The sequence below is a fragment of the Pyrgilauda ruficollis genome, unplaced genomic scaffold, assembly GCF_017590135.1.
Source record: "Pyrgilauda ruficollis isolate IOZ18807 unplaced genomic scaffold, ASM1759013v1 scaffold46, whole genome shotgun sequence".
Lineage (NCBI taxonomy): Eukaryota > Metazoa > Chordata > Aves > Passeriformes > Passeridae > Pyrgilauda > Pyrgilauda ruficollis.
In genome coordinates this window covers 763554-785542 of record NW_024526155.1, presented here as the reverse complement: position 1 = coordinate 785542, position 21989 = coordinate 763554, and the positions used below count along the sequence as shown (strand labels likewise).

Below are 21989 nucleotides of genomic sequence, written 5' to 3'. Positions count from 1 at the left end.
AGGTACTGTAGCACCTTTGGGGATGTGTATACAGGAGTTTTAACACCTCTGGGACTATGTACAGGTACTGCAGCACCTTTGGGTATGTGTGTACCGGAATTGTAACACCTTTGGGGTTGTGTACAGGTATTGTTACACCTTGAGAGGAGCCGGAGAGCTGCGGGGAGGTGTGGCATGCGGCCCATCGGCTCTGTGAAGGTCACAGCCCAGCACCGGCCGCAGCCGAGCGCAAACCCCCGCCGAACCCCGCCGCCCTCCCGGCCCGGCCGCCCGGCTCGGGGCGGGCCGGGGGAGGCCGCGCCCCGCTCTCGTCACGGCGGGGCCGGGCCGGGCCGGGCAGGAGGCGCCGAGGATCCGGGCCATGGTGGGGATCCCGGGAAGCTGCCAGTGTAAGAGTCGGGAGCGGGGAGCGGGCGGGAGGCAGCGCCGGGCCGGGGGGAGCGGGCCGCGGGAGGGGGCCCCGCGCTTTGTATCGCAGCTGTAATTGCACCTCTGATTAATGTGTGTTTATCTCCGTGCGGGTTCATTGCCCCGGAGTGTGGGCCTGGCGACCCCCAGCCGCAAGGCCAGCCCGGCAGTGCCCGGGTTTGTGCGGGATTTCCAGGCTGGAGGGGTTTCGGAACAAGGGGTGCAGCCCCCGGCGGGGCTGGGCCGGCAGTGCCCGGCCTCGGTGCTGCGGCCAACGCGGGCTTGCAGCCGCCTGGCGCTGCCCGCATTGCCGGCCCAGCACCGGAACACCTCCCTGGGGGGTCTGGGACACTTCGTGCAAACACCCACAGTGAAATACCCACGGCAGAGCTGGCGCGAGTGTTTCCCGTGCTGCAAACTGCGGCACACAGCGACCTGGCACCCTGTGTGCGAGTCCTGCGCATCTAAATCCTGCTCCTCTCCTCCGTGGAGCTGGGAGCGTGGCTGTCCAAAGCTCCATTTGCGTTAATTTCCCCAAAATCCCGGGTTTGTTGCCGGAAGTGTTGTGCCCTCTGAAAGCTTTGGGGTTGGCAGGAGAGCACGTGGTGCCTCTCACCGTGTTTCAGCCTCCCGAGCGTATTGTGGCCCGTGCTTGTTTGTGCGCGATTGGGATGGGAATTGAGCCATCCTGGATGGGGAGCGAGCAGCCTGGAGCCGGGATGTCTGTGTGTAGCAATGGCCATCGCACGTGGGCTGGATCACGGCCTCAGGGTGACTCTGTGGGTAAGTCATTGCTCAGGAAAGGGAGAAAAGCAGCTAAAAGAACATCCCAAAGCTCAGGAAATTCAGGAATCTTAAAATGAAGTGTGATTGCTCATGGGGAAGCAGTGTAAAGATAGATGCTGATGCTAATGTGGAAACCACTCTGAAAGCTGCATTCCCGATATGGAGAAGGAATTACCAAGTGACAGAAGTTGGTTTTATACTTTGTGGTGCTGCCTAGGGCAGAATGTGTGGAGATGATGGGGTGAGGCAGTTGGAAATATATCAGTGTGTGGAGGCATGTGGAGTTTAGCCAGCCGGTGTCCCAGGTGCCTGGAGAGCACCGTGGTGGCAGAGCCGTGTCCATGTCCACGTGGCTTTGGAGAGCTCGGGCACCTGGCTCCTGACCTTCATCTTGTCAGCTCTGAAGAAAAGGCCCCACAGAAGGAGCTCGGGTGAGATCGTGTGCTTTAACCCTGCTGTGCAAAGTCTGTGCCCAGTCTCCTTTCCCCAGGCTCCCTTTGAAGTCACATCAGAGAAACAGGCGCTGCTGAGGGTGATTCATCTCTCCAGGCTTAGACACCTCTCTCTGAATGAGACAAATTCCTCACTGGAGGTGCCTGGGCTTTTTCATTGACTGCAAGGAGAGTCCAGAAGAGCCCGGCTTAGGCTTTGGTAGTGAGGAGCTGGATGAAACAAATCCCACCCAGTGTGTCTGCTCGTGGTGCAGCTCAGTGGTGTGTGCAGAGACTGGTCACATTCCCCCCCTGCTTCCCTGAGACTGAGCGCAGGGAGGAGAGTCAGACCATTGAAATCCTGCTAAAAATATTTGAAGTTAAGGGAGACAGGAGTCTTGTGCCTCCATCATAGCTTCAGGGTGGGTACGTGAATCCGGTTGCTCTCAGCTGTGACATTTCATGCAACATGGGACAAGTTCTTTGAATATTTCATTGGATCCTGGCAGGAATGTATGGATGTGTATATGGCTGTTGAATTTTGCAATATTAAAGCATTTCTGAAATTAGGAAGAAATTCCTTCCTGTGTGGGTGCTGAGGCCCTGGCACAGGGTGCCCAGAGCAGCTGAGGCTGCCCCTGGATCCCTGGCACTGCCCAAGGCCAGGCTGGACAGGGCTGGGAGCCGCCTGGGATAGTGGAAGGTGTCCCTGCCATGGCAGGGGGTGGAACAAGGTGGTCTTTCAGGTTCTTTGCAGCCCAAACCAGTCTGTTATTCTGTGATTAGGGCTTTTCATCTGGGTCCTGCTGACAGAACTGAGCAGTCACTGACCCTATGGCAGCAGGGACAGCAAGGCCCCTGGCAGGAGAGGGTGAGGGCACCTAGAATGCTTGGAGTGACTCAGTGAGAGATAGAATGTAGGTTTTTATTCAGTTTAATGTGTCTGTGGCCCTGCATCCATTGGGGAATGCTAAGGATGAGCCTGTTGAGCCATACAGCTGCTTTATAAAGATAAGCACACAGATCTATGCTGTAGTTATCAGGTGAGGATGCCCTGTTAGTGCCAACTATGAAGAGTATGAACACTTGCACTCGATTCTTGGACCCATTGTCAGCCCAAGAACACTGTTGGGGTTTATAAAAAAAGTGAATAATCAGCTGTAGACTCATAATTTTTATAAATCTAATTATCTGCATTAGCCCAGTGATTTCTGATTTTTACAGATCCTGGCAGTGTCAGGAGGTTGCTTGATTTCTTTGGGTGTGTGTTACAGGGTTGCAAAGTGTGAAACTAACCATGGGGAATGAAAGAAGGAATGTGGCGCTGCTTGGAAACTTTGGGATGTTCCCTGATCATTTAAGGCACATATTGGCTCTCATGAATATGCTCTTCTTACGTGGATATTTCCAATGGCCAGAAATTGAAATGGATCATTCAGGGACTTAGTCTTGATTTTCGTATGCTGTAAAATGAAAGGCTTTAGGTGTTCCTCTTCCTTTGTGCCAGTGTTCAGGAGGATGAAATAAATTGAAGTTTTAAAGCAGCCAGAGAAAAGAAAAAGACTTTTTTGATTTGCTGGCACTCTGAGGATCGAAAAGGGTTTGTACTTCGGGAAGGGCTTGTGGAGTTGACTCTGTTGGAAGCAGGACTGGAGTGGAATAGTGAGCAGAGTGCTTTCCATCATCCTGAGCTGCCAAGGAGTCACAGGCACCTCGAGAGGCTGCCATGAGCCACTGGAGAAGGGGGGAACTGCTCAGGTTTCCCTCTTGCTGGCAAGAACCAGAGGTGAACTCTTCCCCTTCAGAAGAAGGAGGTGGCTGTAAGACCCAGAAAGGTGAGAAGTGAATTCACCTCTCTGATGTAAAAAGTCTCAAGGGAAGAGTTTCCACCCAGGCTGTCGATTTACCGGGAACTCTTGCAGAAAACCACTTTCCTGAGGGCGTTTGTCCAGCCAGTGGCTGGGGCTTAAAACTTCTCCTGTATCCCTGTCACCTTCCCATCTCTTTGTGCCACATCCTGAGTGCGTGCACACCCTTGTTTGATTCAGCTACAGATGTATCCTGGACATAATTTTGACTGTATTTGTGCACTCCAGGTTAATCAACCCTGTCCTTGGAAGTCAATTAAAATGTCCTTTACTACCTTTCATGAGAGAGCAGTACTAACTTCTACAGGTAGCAACTTTTCTGGCACTTGGACTTTGAGGTCAAATTCTGCACATGCTTTCTTCAATGACATGCTTTGCACACTTGGGCTCATTTAAAGGATCAGACTGTTCAGGCAGGGATTTTCTCCAGTGTAGGTTTATGTTGGTATTTAAGGTAGTCATTGCTCATAGCCCTCAGCCTTGGGTTGCAAGGGTGTTTTACATGGCATGCTCTTGACTTGGCTTTGGAGCCATAGGTGACAATTCAAAGCTTGCTAAAAATATTTGAAAAATATTACAGAATTCTCTCATTACAGGTACGGTTTTGAATGGAAAATGCAGCATTAGCCTTTTTTTTTGCCTGTGGATATAAAATAATCAGAGGAATAGTTAGTGAATGCTTACAGACTTATTGCTGTAAGATTGGACTTGATAGACACACCAGTTTGTTTGCATCAATACCAGCTTCTCTCTGCTTATCTGTACTTTTTAATCCTCATGATCTCTTGGGAGTTGGCTTTCACTCCCTAGCAGTGCACCTGGTTGCTGCAGCAGGAAGTTTCTCCAAATCTGTCACCTGACACGCTCCCACCTGGCCTTTGTGTGTGTTTGATCCCGCCTTTTCTGCCAGGAGGCAACAGGAGGAGGAGGAAAAGAGGGATAAAGCCCTAAAGGAGATAAAGTTGGGAGGCTGTATGTGTTTGGGGTGTGTAGGAGTGGGCTGGTGAGGGGTGGCTGGATCAAGTTCCTGGCACTGGTGGGACTGGGCTGGTGTCACACAACAGGCTGGCAGCGCTGAGGAGCCAATCCAGGGACCCTTCCTGACCCCCACCTGGTCAGCAGAGACTCTTCAATCGCCTTAACAGCAGTGGTGAGCACACAAATGGGCCTGACAGCTCATTGCATCCCGGCTATCTTTTGTTTGTTGGCAAAAAACCAAATATTTGCTTTCTACTTTAAAGCTGTGCATGCGGAGCCTCTCCGGATCTGGCTGCAGGTGTTGGATCCAACAGAGGTGGAACAGTGGCTGTAGTGTGGGGTACAGCTGTAGGGTCACACATGGTCCTGGGCAGGCAGAACTCCTGGTTGTCTGCTTGGGGCACAGGCAGCTTCCTTTTCTTAGGTGAGTATTGTGGGCTGCAGTATTTTGTGGCTGTATTCCCTGGGTCTTGGCTAAGCAGAAAGTTAATTTAGCACTTTTTCAAAGTATGGGGAAAGCTCAGCCTGCGGCATTTCCAGGTGCAGATGAGATTAATTTGCTTATCTTAGTTGAGGGCAGGTAGTTGTGCAGGGGAGGTACCAGAGCCAAGATGTTAAAACACAAAGAAGTCAAATGTTCCTCTGTTCCTCCCCTGTTGTGCGAGCTCGTTTGCATGAAAACACCCGTCTGGCAGATCTGCTGAAGGAGCCTTCCCTCCATCTCCTCCTCCTTCAGGATTAGCTTTGTTGGGGGCCAAGAAGCCACTGATGAATTGTGACTGGAAAGCGCTGAACTTTGAGGGGAGATGAAAAAAATCCCTCAAAACATTTGCAGCCCTGGCAGCGGGTCGCGGGTCGCTGATGGGGTTTATCTTCTGACATCATGAGGATCTCTGACATTTCTAGCTTAGAAACAATAACTCGCCTTATCCGTCGTCATGTTTTTCTAATTAAAGACAAAGCTTGGTAAATATTTTTTAAATGATTGAATTTCCCAAGTATGGAAAACACATGTCGGGAGTCAGGCTGGCTGCGTCCGACGCGCCTTTTCCCACCGCGTCCCTCGGAGCACGCAAGTGCAAATACAGATTTAGAGCTGTGGGTGACAGGTTTATCTGGGATGATTGGCAAGGATTTATAAACCAGGAGGGGATTTACTTTGCTCTCCCTCCCTCCTCTTTCCCCTTCTTCCCCCGCCTCCCCGACCCCCGTCTCAGAAATAGGAAATTGGGATCACATTAAACCCTAATTGGTTTGGCTCCAGCGCTGGTTCGGTGGCTGCCAAATAGTTAATTTATTGCGTGAGAGTTTGGCCATGTGTTGAGAGGCAAATTTGCTTGAAGCAAGGCATCTCTGTAAACTATACATCCATTCCTGTGCCAGGTCCTGTTTACAGCATCTCCAGAGTGGGGTGCAGGGGTTGCTTTCCATGCCCATCCCGGCAGGACAGCGCAGGGGGACCCCGCCTCCCTCGCTCCCCTGCCAAAACGCTTTCAGAAATTGTTGCCTAAAAGAGCTTAAAGTGGTTTTAGCCGGACTTGGCGCTCGACGTTTGGAAACTGCCAGCTAGATAAGACGTGGGAGGCTCTCAGGAGAATAAATGCATCTGTTTGGGAGATAGCAGCAGGCCTGGGCTGTCACCGCGGAGCGGGGCCAGGTGGGGAGTCCCCGGGGGTGGCAAGATGGCTTTTCCTGCGTTATGTCAGCAGGGGCAAGTGGGAAGCTGGCATATCTGGCTGCCCACTCCTCGTTCCCGCCCTTCTCCATGGTGGCTGTCGGACATCCCGGATTTGTTGTCGCCTGCTCATGGACCTGTGGCATCTAGTGGTGTTTGGCTCCTGTGAAGTTTTCTGGAAGATGGGCTCCCGCAGAAGAGTTTGCAGAGGTTTGCAGGACAAGCAGCCCTTGCTGAGGCCATCACTGCCTTCCCCAGCACTTGACAGGGAGTTATTTGGATTTGAGAGGATACTGCAGCCAGAGTTAGAGACTCACTGCTAGCACGTCTCTGGTGTGGAGTAGGATTTGAAAGAGGCTGTGTAAGGAATAAATCCATGGCTGTGGCATTTTATTTCGTTCCTCGCTGAGTTAAATAACAAACTTTGTGTAAGTGAGCTGCTTCCAGCTCCGAGGCAACAGAATTATCACCGCCGTGCTCAGCAGAGCCCTTTCTGTGTCAGCTGCTATTTCCATTGTGAACTTGATACCTGAAGGCTCAATATTGTGACCCTTTAATTTTCAGCTGCTGAAACATCCCCTGTGAGCTGGCTAAAGGGGAAGAGCTCAGAGGGGAACTTGCAATGGTTATGCAGTAGGAGCAGTGTATTTCTTTGGGTATTTCTTAAGTGCTCAGTGTTTAGGAGAAATTGATGGGTAGTAGCAAAGCACATTTAGCAATACTTTTCTTTCTGTAGCTCTCGCTTCCTAGGATGTAATAAAATCCATTAAGTTCTATTTATGATCAAAGGCCCAGTATAGTAATAGTTTTATTTGGATAATTATGGCTGTTCTACCAATAATGAAAATACTACACACTTCCAAATACTGCAGTGTTTAGAGGGGTACAGGGTTGGCACAGACAAATGTTTGCAAGTTTTTTTGAGGAGTCAGAGAGATACCAGTTCAAAAAAATTTGGATCTAGCTGAGTCCCTGTAGGAAGGCACGTCCTGCCCACGGGTGTCACATTGAGCCGTGCTGCCCTGGCTTTTCCGCCATCCGTGGAGGTGCAGCAGGGTTAGACAGACCAGAAGGGGACAAACTGGGCAGGTATCAGAAGCAAATGTAGTTTGTTTTGGAGAGAACCTTTTCATCCCCAGGTCTGAAGGCAGGTTCAACATTCAGTTGGGAGCAGCCACTCCCCACTTGTGCATCTCCTGCCTCGTTTGAAATGCAGCCACTTCTGGGATGAGCTGCTGTAATTACTTTAAAGCACATCGTACTTCCACCACTTTTGGCAGGAAGGAAGGAGGAATACTGTACTCCATCGCCAGACAAAATAGAAATCAACAATTGGGATTTTTCTCAAAGAGCAGATCTATCTTCTCTGCCATTAAATCCGAGTTGGATGGGAGCCTTGTACCCATTTTGCTTTCCCGGTGTGTCGTTCTGCAGCTCACAGCCCGCGTTCATGGGAAGATTTAAAGCAGCAAATTCTAGCCAGGAATTCTTTCTAGCACTTTGCTTCCCTTCTGCTGTTTGCCTCCCTCTTCACACTACAGATGCTGATGGATCACCTTCCGTGGTGAGTAACGGGACACGCTGTACTTCAGTGGTGCTGGGAGAGAAAGCGTGTGTCCTGAGGAATGCTCTTGCAGAGAGGCACTGCCTGTGTGACACAGCTCCTGACCCCTGCTGCTTCAGCAGTGGCACTGCCTGGATCTTGTGGCTCCCCTCTCAGCTGCAAATCAGCTGGCACTGGAATTGTGGGTGGATCACCTGCATCCATTTGCTGCTGTTTATTCACCCCTCTGCTGCGGAACACCTGACTTCAGATTACTGCCCTTAGCCCACCTGAGTTTCCACATTCCAGAATACACTGGTGGTGTCCTTTCATCCTCCCAGGGGATGATTTTTTTTCCCCCGAGAGCTTGGTTTTCTCTCTTTATCTAGGCATGCTGAGCACCTAGAAGTTAATTTGATGGAATATTCTGAGGGAGAGTCTTGGTTTTGCACTGCAGTACTCCAAAAACATTCCCAGGTGCTTGTTTGACTGTTTTCTTCCTGAATATATTTGTCTTGTTGAAGAATCTTTTTTTTTTTTCCTGTCTGGTATTGATTTTAGCAAGAGAGAGAATAAAACCTCTTTGTGCATGTGAATAGGTAAATAACTATTAGAGCATACAAACTGTTGAGCAGGTGATTTTTAGATATTTCTTGATTTGTCCTCTACCAGTTTTATTTAAGTTTTCAATCACTGCAGTTACTGTGTTCATCAGGTTTTATTTCCCATTTAATAATTACAGCAGCTTCCCTCGAGCCCTGCACTTCTAATTAAGAAAGCTGAGTTTGAGATAAAACTAATGGAATTAAATTTGTTTTGTTCTTATGGTAAAATATGCTCAGAAAAAAAACATTGTTTACCACATCTTGATCCTCCATCAGTACTGAGGACTTTCCTGGTGGCATAAAGACAGTAGAGCACCCAAGACCAGGATCTGATCCATGCAGGAATTCTTGCCTTCAGTCTCACAGGTACCAAACAAGATAGTTTGGTTGGCACAGAATCTCCCCTTTTCCCTTGTGCGTGTGTAAGGATTGCCTCAGTTTCCACCAGCATTGCATTTTTACTGTCCTGCTGCTGCTCCTGCTGGTCTAAGGAGGCCCAGGAAGCTCTGGAGCACCTGGCAGCACCACTCAGAGCTGGTCCAGCTTCAGGTGAGCTCTGGGCTGGTGTGACCCCATCCCCATCCAGGAGGCTCTGAGAGCCTCTTTTGCTGAAGGACAAGCCCGTGGACAGCTCTCCCTGGGCACACCAGGAGCTCACATCTGTCCAAAAGGCCGTGCTGCTCCGAGCAGCAGCTCTGTGGATGGAGATGCACCTCTTCACACCTGTTTTATAACACAGGAGCAAAATATTCAGGGCATCTAAATAGTTTATGGCCCGACAAACAAATTCTGGCAGTGGAAGCATGAGTTTCCATCTCATTAAATTGTTGGCAAAGCCCTGGTAATTCCAGTCACTGATACAGCACAGGAATTATCCCTCAACACGACTGGTCGTGTCAGGTCAGAGCATCACTGCTTTTTCTCAGCAGTTGTGTGTTTGTACTTGAGGGGAAAAGAAAGTGTTGAAATGTCAATTCATTGGGCTCTTCTCTGGAGCTGGAGCAAGGTCTTGTGAGGTCAGAAAAAAGTGTTTGTGGATTTCTACACCTAAGTTGTAATGAGGAATTGTTCTCAAATCTTTTCTTTTTTTTCATACAAAACCTGACACAGATTCCCAGTTTGGCAGAGGCTCTGAGGTTTATCTTGGAGCTCAGCAGCTGCACTGCAGCTCAAGACACAGTTCCTGCCATCTCCCAGCTCTTTGTTGGGCTGTAGGAAATCACTGGACCTTTGGAGCCCCTGACCTGGGGCAGGTCAGCTGTATCATGGCCATTCCCATTTGGGGAAGTGTGCTGTGAGCTGGAGAAAAGGAGTGGGAGATGACAGTGTCCTCTGGCTCCTGTGGCAGGCAGAGGATGAGGTATTTTGTTGATGGAGTGGCACACATGTCCAGAGGCATGGGAAATTTGCCTCCAGCACTGTTACAGATTTTATGGTGTCTTGCAAACAAGAGGGAGCAGTTTGCTCTCCCTGCCACGTGTTACCTTTCACAGCTTTGCGACAGCCACATGCAAAATCATTTTAGAGGTCGGTCATCCAGTCCCAGAGACTAAGGAATGTTGTAGTAGGGCTTTTATGAGATTTATATGCTTTATCAAAGGTCCTATAGTTTTCTCATTAAAGCAGGATTATCCTGCTGGGATTAGCTGTTCTGCATGGGTGAGGACGACAGGCACCCTGCATTTTCATAGTGAGATGCACTGAGAAACAGAAGAGCTGGGGGCCCAGGAGACACAGGGATGCAGGTGTTTGGAAACAGGGCCCGAGAGGGGCTTTTACAAATGTTGGCTTGATTCGACTTGACTCCTGAACACGTGGGAGAATGGCAGCAGGCTGCACCTCCAGCACTCCTTAGCATCCAAATATCCCAGTCCTGAGACTCGTCCTGGCATTTAACAGCCTCCTCAGTGCAAACCTCAGGGAGTGAATTTGCAGCTTTTCCATATGCCGAAACAAACAGGCAGGGAAACCTTTTAATTTGCACAAGAATCTTCTATAGTCAATACAAGTTGACCCTGCAGGCTTTCTGGAACTGATTCCTGTCAGTTTGGCCTTGCAAGATTTCATTTAACCCTTAAATTGTCTTCCTTTTCCCCAACATTTTATTACATAGACTCCCAGAATGGTTGGGTTGGAAGGGGCCTTAAAGACCCTCCTGTTCCAAACCCCTGCTGTGGGCAGGGACACGTTCCCCTATCCCAGGTTGCTGAGAGCCCATTCCAGCCTGGCCTTCAGCATTTCTCATGGATTTTTTTTTTTTTCCTGTATGACTACAATACTGAATTCAGCTCAAGTCACTTTAAAATTACTGCTAAGCAACAAACAGCTTCTTTTGCTGGTTCTTTGGTGACCATAAATGTCTGGAGCCTGTTGGGAAATGGGTTTGGGTTTTTTTTAAATGCACTGTTTGCCTCTCTGGTTTGTAGTCTTATATACTCTTGTGTTCTTAATATAAATACTGCCATCACTGAGCAAGAACTTGGAGGAAACTGGTGCAAAGAAATGCTGAAGCAGCACTGCTAACCAGGTAGTTCTTTGACACTGCTGCTTAGTTGTAAGGAGTCTCCAACAAGAATGAACTGTTGGACTAAAAGCCTGCTCAGACTGCAGTATTGACTTGAAGAGGGATGCTACTTGACGTGATTGTTGTAAAAATCCCTTGAAAAACAGTCCTCGTACTTCTCTTGCTCTGCTCATCATGACATTCCCTAGAGGATGAGTATTTGTCAAATGTTTTTCTAGAGAAGTGAATTTCCAAGTATTTACTAGGTCAGACATCAGCAGTGAACAGGACAAGGGTCTCCCTTCCTCTGTCCCAGGGGAGCCTCCTGCCAGCCTGGAGCCCACCAGGGACCTGGACACATCTGCAGCTCCTGTGCTGGTTGGGCTGGTGCAGCCCAAAGCTGGTGTGTGAGAAATGCAGCTGTTGTAGAGGTACAATTGTTGGAGCATCCAGTGGTGTTGTACTCTGAGTGGGATTTAGCACTACTTTCCACATCTTCTGGAGGTTTTTGGTGGCTGGTGAGTGCAAAGCTGCCCAGCTGAGCTTTTCAGGTTCCCTGGGCTCAAAGGGAGCAGATTATTAACCACAAACACAGCACTTAAACCCCTGATATGTCCTTACATAGGGCAGGATCTGCTGTAACTGTGATCTCCCCCTGCAAGCAGGGCAGGTCTGTGGCTCACCAGGTGTTTGCCTTCAGCTGCAGCTGCTCCATCTGCAGAGCCAGGTGGAGATGTTTGGGGCATGGGGAAAACACAGCTGGGAGAAGGTAAGAGCAGCTCTGGGAGGTGCTGGCTCACCTGGGCAGAGCACACCCCAGAGCAGGCTCGGGGCAATAAACTCAGCTTCACCTTGGCCACAGCCCTGGGTAGGATTAATGAAATGAAGAGGAAGTAAATGTGGTTGAGCTGCTTTAGTTTTGTTGGGATTTTTCTTTCCCCCAGTAGTGACAGCCAAACCAAATTAGCTCTTCCCAGAATGTTGCAGTTCAGCTGCCTCTGCCATCAACTCCAACCCTGCTTTAGAGGAGCTTTGCTGATGAATCTCTCATTTTATCTCCTGCTCCAGGTTTTTATTGTTGTTTTTAAGTTAAGATGTCTCATTCTTCTCTCTGAGTTGTTTGGGTGTTTTTTTTTTTTTTAATGTAACTCATGGTGTAGAAAATGAAGATTTTGATGACTTTTGAAGTTTCAAGTTTAGTAAACGTGAGGTTTGGATTGAAGATAAGAATTTTCTTGCTTTTTCCTCTCTGTGCATAGAAATTAACTTCATACAGATGTTTAAGTTCTTCTGGCTCTTGAAGTTGTCTGAACAAGTATGTCCAGTGTGTGGGGTAGAAGACACCTGCCTGCTTTGATGGGATGCTTTCCGCAAATGTTCCTTTCAGCCTGTTGCAAAATCTTCCCTTTGAACTTCCATCCTCCTGCACAGGGATGGTGACACCTGCATGTGAAATGCTTGGATCCAGGGCAGGCAGCTCCTCAGTAATGGTTTCCTGATAAGGACTCAGGGTGGAGAAATAAGTTTTGGCACCTCTGCATGATACTCTCCTCCCCATCTCTCTCTGATTCTACTGGAAATTCTGTTCTTAGTGCTGCTGGTTGGTGTGGAAACAGCTTGAATACCCAGGAGATGTGCAGCTCTGGGTGAGGAGGATCACCTAAATCTATGCTGGGGACACTTGTGGTGGTGTTGGAAGGACCTGATGCCTGCACCAGTTCTGAGTTTCCTCTTCAGCTCAGTTGTTTCAAGCTTCTGCATGTTAAATGCTGGAAGTTGGTAAGGCTGGGTGGGTGGAGTGCTTTGTCAGCTTGGTTTTCTCCAGCCCTTTCTCTAGGGAGAAGCTGAGTGTGGCTTTTTGGGACTTGGTTTCCTGTACCTGTTGTGTTGTTCAATAAGTTTGTGTCAGAGGGATCTTGTGACTGGATCATCCTTCTGTTGGAAAATGTCCATCTGTCAAGACAGAAACTTTCCTTGGGAGCAGTGTGTTCTCTCTCAGGAGATCAGATACCACCCTAAGCACTCCATATCTGTCTTTGCTAAACTGTACAGCACAGCCTAAATAAATATTTACTGATTTGGGTCTTTGGCATCCTGGTAGAGCTCTGGCTGCTTAACCTTTGGCTGTCCTCTTGTTTTGTGTAATTTTGGAGCAAATATTGGGGTTTTTTTGTTTGGTTTCAGTTTTGGTTTTTGGGTTTTTTTGGGGTTGTTTTGGTTTGGTTTTTTTTGTTTTGTGGGGTTTTTTGTTTGTTTTTTGGGTTTTTTTATGTTTTGTTTTGGGGTTTTTTTTGTTGTTGTTTGGTTTTTGTTTGTTTGGGGGTTTTTTTGTTTTTTTTTTTTTTTTAATAACCATATGAAAGGGGAAGATTTTAAATCCAGCTTTGACAAGATAGGGCTGTTCAGGCCGAGGGCTCCAGTTTGTGAAGGCAGTAAACAACGTCCTCAGCTCCATCTGGGGTTGAGCTCAGGGATGGATGGATCCTGGCAGGTCCTGGTGGATCCAGCAGCACCACCAGACCCACTGTGGTCCCATTAATGCCTTTACTGGGAGAGGAGGGCCCACCCCAGTAGGACCAGCTGAGCTTGGCTGGAACTCCTGGAGGAACATTGTAATGGGAATGACAGAAGAGTTGGGCCAGAAGAGAAAAATTCATGTTAGCCTGAATATAGCTTTTCATCCTCTTAAAATTCTTCTGCTTCTTTGAAGTGTGAATCCCAGATGCTACAAAAGTATTTTTCCAGACATGGCTGTGCTGTCTTGCTGTGCATTTTCCACCAAATTGCTGAATTACTGTTCTCCTTCTGGTCTTCATTTTTTTTTTTTCATAGCTTTATCTATTTGTCTGTATGTTTTACATGGCCAAAACTCATTCCTGTCTCCCATACCCATCTGAGCACTCCCCCACGAGGCAGCATTCCCACCGGGCTGTGGTGGAGGACAGGAATGCTGGCTTTTTTTCCAGGAAACTTGTAAACACGAACTTCCTGTTGACACGAGCTGTAAATCTGCAAATAGGCTCTGCTTCCGGCAGGAGGGGAAGGTAATAAAATTTCAGGTCCTTGTTCACAGTGCCTGGTCCTCCTTGAGCTGCATTCAAGCACTCCAGAGGCAGTGGAAGCACAGAGACCCTGCTGATTGCTCTTTACCTCTGGAAATGAGTCTTGCCTTTGATTTTTTTCTCCTTCAGGCACCCAAACAGATGCAATGCTAATAGAAGGCAGTTGGAGAATGTCAAAACCCTGATGACTCCAAAATGATGCTTCATTTGCTTGTTTTCCCCTTTTCTTTCTCACTGCCTCTCCCACCACTGAGCTGATCCTCAGTTTTGGGGAGTTAACTCTGTCTTACATCCACACCAGGCGTTTTGGGATAATGAGCTGGCCAAAATCTGGCAGCTGTTGGCAGAGCACACCATTAAGTTCCCTGTGGCACACGTTTTTGGGAGGCTGAGGCATGCTTTAATTCTGGGAGGGTAACAGGGCCAGGTAGCAGACACCTGGGCAGGTGGCTGAGCTTGCTCAGCAGATTCCAGTGGTTGGGAGGACTGTGATGATTTTCAGGATCAGCTGCTGGGGAAGAGATGGAGGCAGATGAGGAGCCTGGAGATAGTGGAAGCAGAGAGTGAAGAAGGGAAGCAAAAATAAGGCAACAAAAGAGATTAAAAGCTTGGTAGTGGAAACAAAAAGGATACGAAAAGGAGGAAGTGGTTGCAGGACACGGCAACAAGGAGCACCGGGCAGCATAAAAGGAGAGCCGGGATGGAGGCTGGGCTCTGTTAGGAAGCATGCCGTGAATGAGCCTCCCGTGGTGTGGCCGGTGTCCAGCGCTGTCCCCTGACCCCCGCGCTCCCGCCGGCCGCGCTCCTCTGCCTTGGCTCCGCGCCCTGCCGAGCGCTCCGGCCGGGATGGGAGGCACATGGCAGCGGTGAAAGGGGAGCCTCTCGCCCTCCCTGAGCCTGGGTGGGCGTGCTGGGCCTTTCGTAAACTAATAGCTCCCAGCAGTGCTCCTAAATCAGACTTTGTGGAGCCGGGAGCGCGGCGCTGGAATGCCGGGCCAGGCGCAAAGGGCTGCGCTGGGCTCTTTCTTCTTTTTGCTCTCCCCAAAGGCAGCGGTTGTTAGGTCTATAGGGTCAGCAGGAGAAGGGAGCTGGCAAAGAAAAATGGGTGAAAAGTGAACGGAGGAAAAACTAGCAAAAACCACGTTTGAAATGTGGTTTTTGTGATTGGTTGAGGCTGGAAGGAAGGGAACCCTGCTCGGTGCTAAACTAGGATGCTACTGGGAAGCCTTGCTTAAAATCCACAGCTGCTGGTTTTGCTGGGTGTAATGAACAAAACAACCTGGGATTTTTTTTTTTTAAAGGGAGATGGGAATTGGGACATTTTTAATCAGTGTTACCAGGTTAGTGGCAACTAATTAATGAAAAAAGAACTCTCCTTGGGTGGCTGTGTGGTGAGGTGGTACCACTTTCCTCCTGTGAACCACTGGGAAAGGAGCAGAGCCCCAGCAGCCCTCACAGATAAGGGTCTGGAGCAGAGGGAAGCTCAGGGTGAAATTGGGGGGAAAAAAAAAAAGAGCCTGAGATAAAGAAGGAAAAGCCATTCTCAGGGGAAGAGCCAGAGCTTGTGGCAGGGAAGGCACCAGTGCAGGGAGGTGCTGGAAGCAAACTGGGATGTAGTGAGCCTGCTGTAGGGCTTGGATCCATCACCTCCTTTATTGCCTACCATGGCCCCTGGGATGAGGCAAACCCCCCAGATTCTGCTGCTTTGTTGGGCTTTAACCTGTACTTTCTTAACTGTAAATGTTCTTCCACATCTGGTGGTGAGGAACACTGGGAACCTGGAGTAGGGTGCCTGATCCAGGACACAGCTCTCAAAGCCACTACTTCACCTGAAAAAGGGAGGATTTTGGCTTCTGAAGTTTGCCTGCACCATAAACAGGTGCTAAAGAGGATGGTCCTGCAAGGAGTGGGGCAAAACTGTCAGATGTAGACAGGAAATTTGGGTTTCTAAAGTAGGGGAGAGGTGGCTGAGAGCTGCATCCACACAGCCTCCAGTGCCAGGAATGCTCCTGGTCTGGGTGTTGGGCAACTATCACTGAAATGGCAATTGGAGGGGAGTGGATGTATGTATGTGAACAAATCTCTGTCATCAAATGGCACTGCTATTGATCTGGAAAATACTGTCAAGCTGCAGGGCTGTTGGACTAGAATTAATCCTCTGCAGGCTGGATTTTACTCTCTCTCCAAATAGGATTACTCATTTTTTCCATATTTCTGTGTTTGGTTTAAATACCCGTGACAGCTACAGAAGCTTGGATTTCTAATCAGAGCAAGGGTGTTAGATTTAGGAATTGGTTTGTTGTTTTGGAGGGGATATTTTTGCATACGACATCAGTTCCTGCATGTTTTTTCTTTTCATAAGTGGCCACAGGAATAAAGCATCATGTGCTTAGGTGATGTGTGTCCCCTCCCTTAATGGGTAGCCAGGAGTAGTTTCAATAACTTCCTCAGGTTGTGTTTAATTCCTTGTTGCATCTTTGCTCCCCCTGATTGTTTTGGGGATTTTTTTTGGTAATGTCTGATTGTAAAATTCTTCCAGCTCAGTTAAGGCCAACTTTTAATGTGGTTTTCCCCCTCTCTGGGGAGGATTAAAATGGCACAAAAGCCAAACACTGCTTATGTTCACTCCTGAAGAAGGCAATGTGATTTGATTTGGATTTTGTAGAGGGCTGGAGCTCTTCTGCTCTGGGGAAAGGCTGGGAATGCTGGGGATGTCCGACCTGGAGAAGAGAAAGTTCCAGGGAGACCTTAGAGCCCTTTCCAGTGCCTAACAGGGCTCTGAGAGAGCTGGAGAGGGACTTTGGACAAGGCTCTGGAAGTGATAAGAAGGTGTGCCTTGGCAGGGTTAGATGGGATATTAAGATGGAATTCCTCTCTGTGAGGGTGCTGAGGCCCTGGCACAGGGTGCCCATAGAAGCTGGGGCTGCCCCTGGATCCCTGAAAGTGCCCAAGGCCAGGTTGGACAGGGCTGGGAGTAACCTGGGATAGTCAAAGGTGTCCCTGGCAGGGAGTGGAACAAGATGAGCTTTTAAGATCCCTTCCAGTCCAAACCTTTCTCCACGATTCTGTGACAAATTAAGCTTGTTAGCATAATCTGCCATGTGCTAATTCAAATAATGGATGTATTGAAAAGAGGATGTTTGTTAAATGTGATAAATTTGCCAGGAATGGAGAGGTCTAATCTCTGTTTTGGGGGTTGAGCTTGAACTCAAGTCACTGAGTGTCCCTTGCAACCCCACCAGCATTGCTTCAAAGGGAGCAGTCCCTTCTTGGCTCCACTGTCTTATAAGGCATAAAGAAGGCAATAAAATGTTTGACTTTCCTGCCAGACCTGAGCCTGGAGGAGGATCCCAATTGGTTTCCATCAGATTCCAGTTAGCATGAATTTACGGTTTCTACTTAGCCTGATAAATGGCTTTGGCTGCCTTAGTGCATTTGGATTTATTTTTCTGTGCGATGGAAAGTGGTCAGCTTAAAAAGGCTAAGGCTTTCCAGGGTTGCCTTGAATTCAACTGGAGCTTCTTTCTGAGGTAAGAGCACAGCAGGCAAAAAATAAATCTGAGGCACATCATGAACTATATGTGGAATAGCAGAGAAATCAGAAGCAGTTCGGGTCTCTTGTGCTCGCTGTGGCAATGGGCTGTGATAGGCATAAAAATTCCACTGCAAACTGGAAAAATTCTTCAGATTTCCTTGCTTTCCTCAGAAACCACACTGAGCAGCAGGTATCAATAGCTCCCAGTGTTCAAAGTTTGCTTGCATCGTTCTTTCCATGGAACATTCCCAGGAGAAGAAAGCAGAAGCAGATTAGCATGATGAGCTGGGGAAAGAAGTTCTCCCCATGCTGCCTGCACTTCTGCTTCCTTCCGCTGTGCTGGTGATGTTTGGGCTACAAAATCTGCCTTAGTGCTTATTTAGGAGCAGAGAAGCCTCTTGGGAACAGTGAGAGGAGTCAGTAGATGACATGTGGATGGACTCCCCTTGCCAGGTTGGATGGGGGTTGGAGCATCCTGGACCCCTGGCACAGGGTGCCCAGAGAAGCTGGGGCTGCCCCTGGATCCCTGGAAGTGTCCAAGGCCAGGCTGGACAGGGCTTGGAGCAGCCTGAGACAGTGGAAGGTGTCCCTGCCATGGCAGGGGGTGGGATGGGATGAGCTTTAAGGTCCCTTCCAACCCAACCCACTCCAAGATTTTGTGATTCTGTGCTTCACGGACCTGCCTCTGCCAGTGGTGAGCTTAGGGATAGGTCATGGTTTGGGTAAGCTGAGGCACGTGGATCATATGTAAGACATAATCCATGAGTCTTTCAAAGAAAGGCAATGGTTTGGCAATGACTTCCACTCAGTGTACCCTGGTGTCCATAGTTTTTGTACCTGGAGAACCCAAAAGCACACATCCGTCTTTCTTACTCTAATGGTGGCCCATGAGGCCTGGCTTATTCCTGCCTCCCTAGCAAGAAGTAGGGATGTCTTCTCTGAGGATGGTGGGGTTTTATATACTGGGCTGTGGACACAGTGACAAAGAATTATGTGCCTTTTCAAAAAGGTTTATAAAGTCATTGTAACTATACTTAAAATACTTGCAGTGACCTGAGTTCTTGACATTTCAAAGTGCTTTAGGTTGTAAAAACATTGAAGAGATTTATTTAGCCTTGGTTGACAAAGGGTAGTTAGAACCCAGTTGTCACATTTGTGGACAGCTTTTGTTTGTATGAAGTGTTACGAGCTGTTCAGGTCCTTAAGCTGAAATATGGTTAAAAAAGCAGGCGAGGGAACACCTCATGCTGGTTATCTATTTCACATAAAGCTCCTTTATCTCAACCCCAGGATGTCCCCTGTGCTTTCTGAGGGTACTTCTCTTCTCTTCTCTTTGACCCAAAGACCTGACAGACCCCAGGTGGCATCTCTTAAGCATCCCCTCCTCTGTCACACTCAGACCAAAGTCAGCTTTTGAGTTCACTGCCCAGTTCAGGCTGCTCTGTGGATGGTGGGACAGGGCTGGACAGGGAGCTGCGGTGTCTGATGCTGGATTCCTAATGCTCGGAGCATCCATCTGCCTGGTACCATCTCCACTGGGGACAGAGCTGCAACATGAGCTTGCTTCTTAGAAGACATCAGAGAATCCACATGAGAGCCACCGCTGTCACCACGACCCGGCCGGGGATGGCTCCTGTTGGGGACCTCACAGCGTGAGGTGCCAGGGAGCCAACCATGAGATGCAAGTCCATAGGAAAATAACTTTATTAGTTCTGGTGTTGGTGGAGCAGCTTGGGTTGTGCCTCCCTTCATTGTCTGTGTAATTTAGAAATGGTTTTTCCATCTCAGCTTATGAAATATTGAGAGCTTCGCTATTTTGCGCAACCTCCATCAGAAGTGTCAGAAGTCCCAGCGAGCTGAACTTTCTGAACCTAAATCTTTTATTGATGTGCCTTGCCAGCAGCCCCTCCAGTGGGGACTGGGGTGCTGGGAGGCACTGTTGGATCTGCCTGTTCTCAACCTGTTTTGCTGCCTGAGCATCATCTCATGGGATGCTCCAGGTGTTTGTGTGCTGATACTTGAATGTGATTCTCTTCTTTTTTCCTAACTGAAGCAGGTGGAATTACTGTTCTTGGGTGAGGTTTGGAGGAGGGAGTGCTGCTGTAAACCTGTGCCCCCTCTGCCTGCAGCCAGGCTGCTCTTCTCAGAGCGATGTGTTTGCCCAGTCAGGGAAGCAGCAGCTTCATGTGCTCCTACAACAGCCCAAAAATCTCCTGCCCAAATTGCCCCCCCCCCATTATCGTGCAGCATCCTGCCTGTACTGGGAGGCCTGTCCTCTGCAGGAGGAGATCGTGGCCCCTGTGTTCATGGACTCATGCCATGCCTGCTTGCAGAATGCTTTTTAATGCTTCCTTTAAAGAATTTTTCTCCCTTTATAGCCTTTTCCCCCCTCCCAAAGGGAAGTAGAGGTACCTTAAACTAATTAGGAATAAGCAGCAGAGAAGCCAGGGTGAAGGGTTAGGTGAGATGCCGGGGGGGCAGTACCTCCAGAAGGTTTATGGGCATAGCAGTTAGCAGTAGCCTGCCAGAGCCTTGGGAATTTCATAAAAAGGAGCATTTTGCTGCCTGTGAACAAGTAACTATCCTGTCATGCCTACACCAACTGTGGAGAATTTGGCATGTATGATTTTTGGACTTGTGAAAAAGCAGCATCCCCCAGCTTGGGCAGTGGCAGGCTCTTAGTTTGCTGAACTGGGGAAGTGTTGAGGTCCCTGGTTCTCAAAAAAAGTAGCTGGAGAGAGAGGTGTTGTTGACTGCAGAGATTTGGAAAGGATCAAGACCTGAACCCGCTAAGCTGTAAGGACTGGAGCAGTGGATCCCTTCTGAGATCTTAAAATGTGCCTGTGCATGGTCTGCAGGTGAAATGCAAGCATTACTCCTCCTCCTGGGGTGTAAAATGTGCCTGTGCATGGTCTGCAGGTAAAGTGCAAGCATTGCTCCTCCTCGTGGGATGTAAAATGTGCCTGTGCATGGTCTGCAGGTAAAGTGCAAATATTGCTCCTCCTCGTGGAGTGGTTTGAGGGGAGCGGGGTGGTGTGGAGCAGGGTGGTTTGGGCACTCTGGAGGGGTGGTTGCCCCCTCGGGGCAGTCCCCCGGCAGGCAGGGACGTGGCCGGGAATGCTGTTGTGTAAATCCGTGTTTGCCCAGCGCCCGGCTGGCGGTGAATGGTGCCGGGCTGATGGGATTAGTCAGGGGCCCTCAGTTAATATCTGTTGTTCACGCCGCACCTCGGGGAGAGGCTGTCAGGATTACCAGGAGGTTTGTAGGTGGCACAGCAGCCACGGCTGTGCGTTAATGGGAGGGGGGAAATGGTCAAATGTGGTCGTGCCCAGTGGGTTCCTGCTCCGGGCCTCCCTCGGTGCTCTGAGATCTCTGGTGGAGTTTATTCCCGGTATAAAACATTTCGGATTTACATTTTCCTTTAACACTTCCTCTTCGAGCCGGGTAGTATGTTACACATTTAATTGCTCTTCCTTTGAATTTTCCAGTCCGCGTTTGGTACCCTTGCAACATCAGTATCTTGTTATCTTGTTGTTGCTTCTAATTGCTAACACATGCCAGTTTTCCAGCGCCGCAAACTCTGGCACTGGGCTTGCTGGGGAGCGGGGGGGGAGTGTGCAGCGAAGATTTACGTGCATGGGGAAACCTTCGGAAAATTAATCCGCCGCTTTACCCAAGAGCTCATCCCGGTTTCCAAACCCGGGGCTGAGGCAGAGGCTGCTGTGCCCCCGGTGCCGCACAAAGCGGCTCTGGGGAGGGGGGCGGCGAAGCTGCCGCTGCCTCGCTGTTCCTGCCGGCCATAAACAAATTCCGTGTATTTAACAAGTTAATGTCAGGCGGGCGGCGAGGCGCTGGTAGGTGTGTGCCTGGTGACATCAGCTGGCGAGCAGCCTGGCAGCAGCGCGGCGCAGGCAGGGAGCAGGCAGCGAGCCGAGGGTGTGTGCCTCTAAGCTGGGTATTCTGGCAAGGTGGAGAGCTGGTCTGTTTGGCAGGACCTTCCCATCTGGGATCCATCTGTGTTTCCCTGGAATCGGACAGGCGGCTCCAGGCAGTGAGAAATCGCAGATGTGCGGGACCTGACACATGTCCAGCTAATGAAAGGAGAAGGCAGGCTGGGCTCCGGCTGCGCTCGAAGATCACGGGCGGAGGAGGAGGAGGAGGAAGAGCGCTTTTCTTTCTGTTTGAAAGAAACGAGGTGTATTGCACAGCAGCTGGATCCTTGCAACCTCGCTGGCTAGGGTAAGCAAGGAACGGGATTATTTTTAAGCGGCGCTCAGCGTACCCGGGGCGGCGGGGGATGCTCCGGGGGATGCTCAGCCCAGCAAGGTTTGGGGAGCGCCTTGGCTTCTGCAGGCGGGCTGGGGAGAGCCTCCGGCTCGGGAGCAGGTACGGGAGAGGCTGGGAGCGGCGGCCGCAGCGCTTTGCCAGCCTTGCCTCGCTCCTCTGCAGTGCTGGGGAAAACTTCAATAGCCCAGCCGGCTGCATGCGAGGATTCTGCAGCTGAAAAAACACTAAACTCTCTCTGAGGAGAGCTGCGGTACAGCTCGTTCTGGGTTGCTATGGAATGGTTGTTTTCTTTTTTTTATCTCCCCCCC

At 49.4% G+C, this 21989-nt stretch overlaps 1 protein-coding gene across 1 annotated transcript in view; it reads left to right on the top strand.

Annotated features, from left to right (window-relative positions):
- The first annotated feature begins 332 nt into the window (after positions 1 to 332).
- CBFA2T2 (CBFA2/RUNX1 partner transcriptional co-repressor 2) overlaps positions 333 to 21989 on the top strand; it is a 58977-nt gene continuing 37320 nt past the window's right edge. Inside the window, exon 1 of the mRNA XM_041478708.1 lies at positions 333 to 389. Within this exon, the coding sequence (XP_041334642.1) occupies positions 362 to 389 (28 nt within the window). The 5' untranslated portion in view covers positions 333 to 361. The remainder of the gene's footprint in view (positions 390 to 21989) is intronic.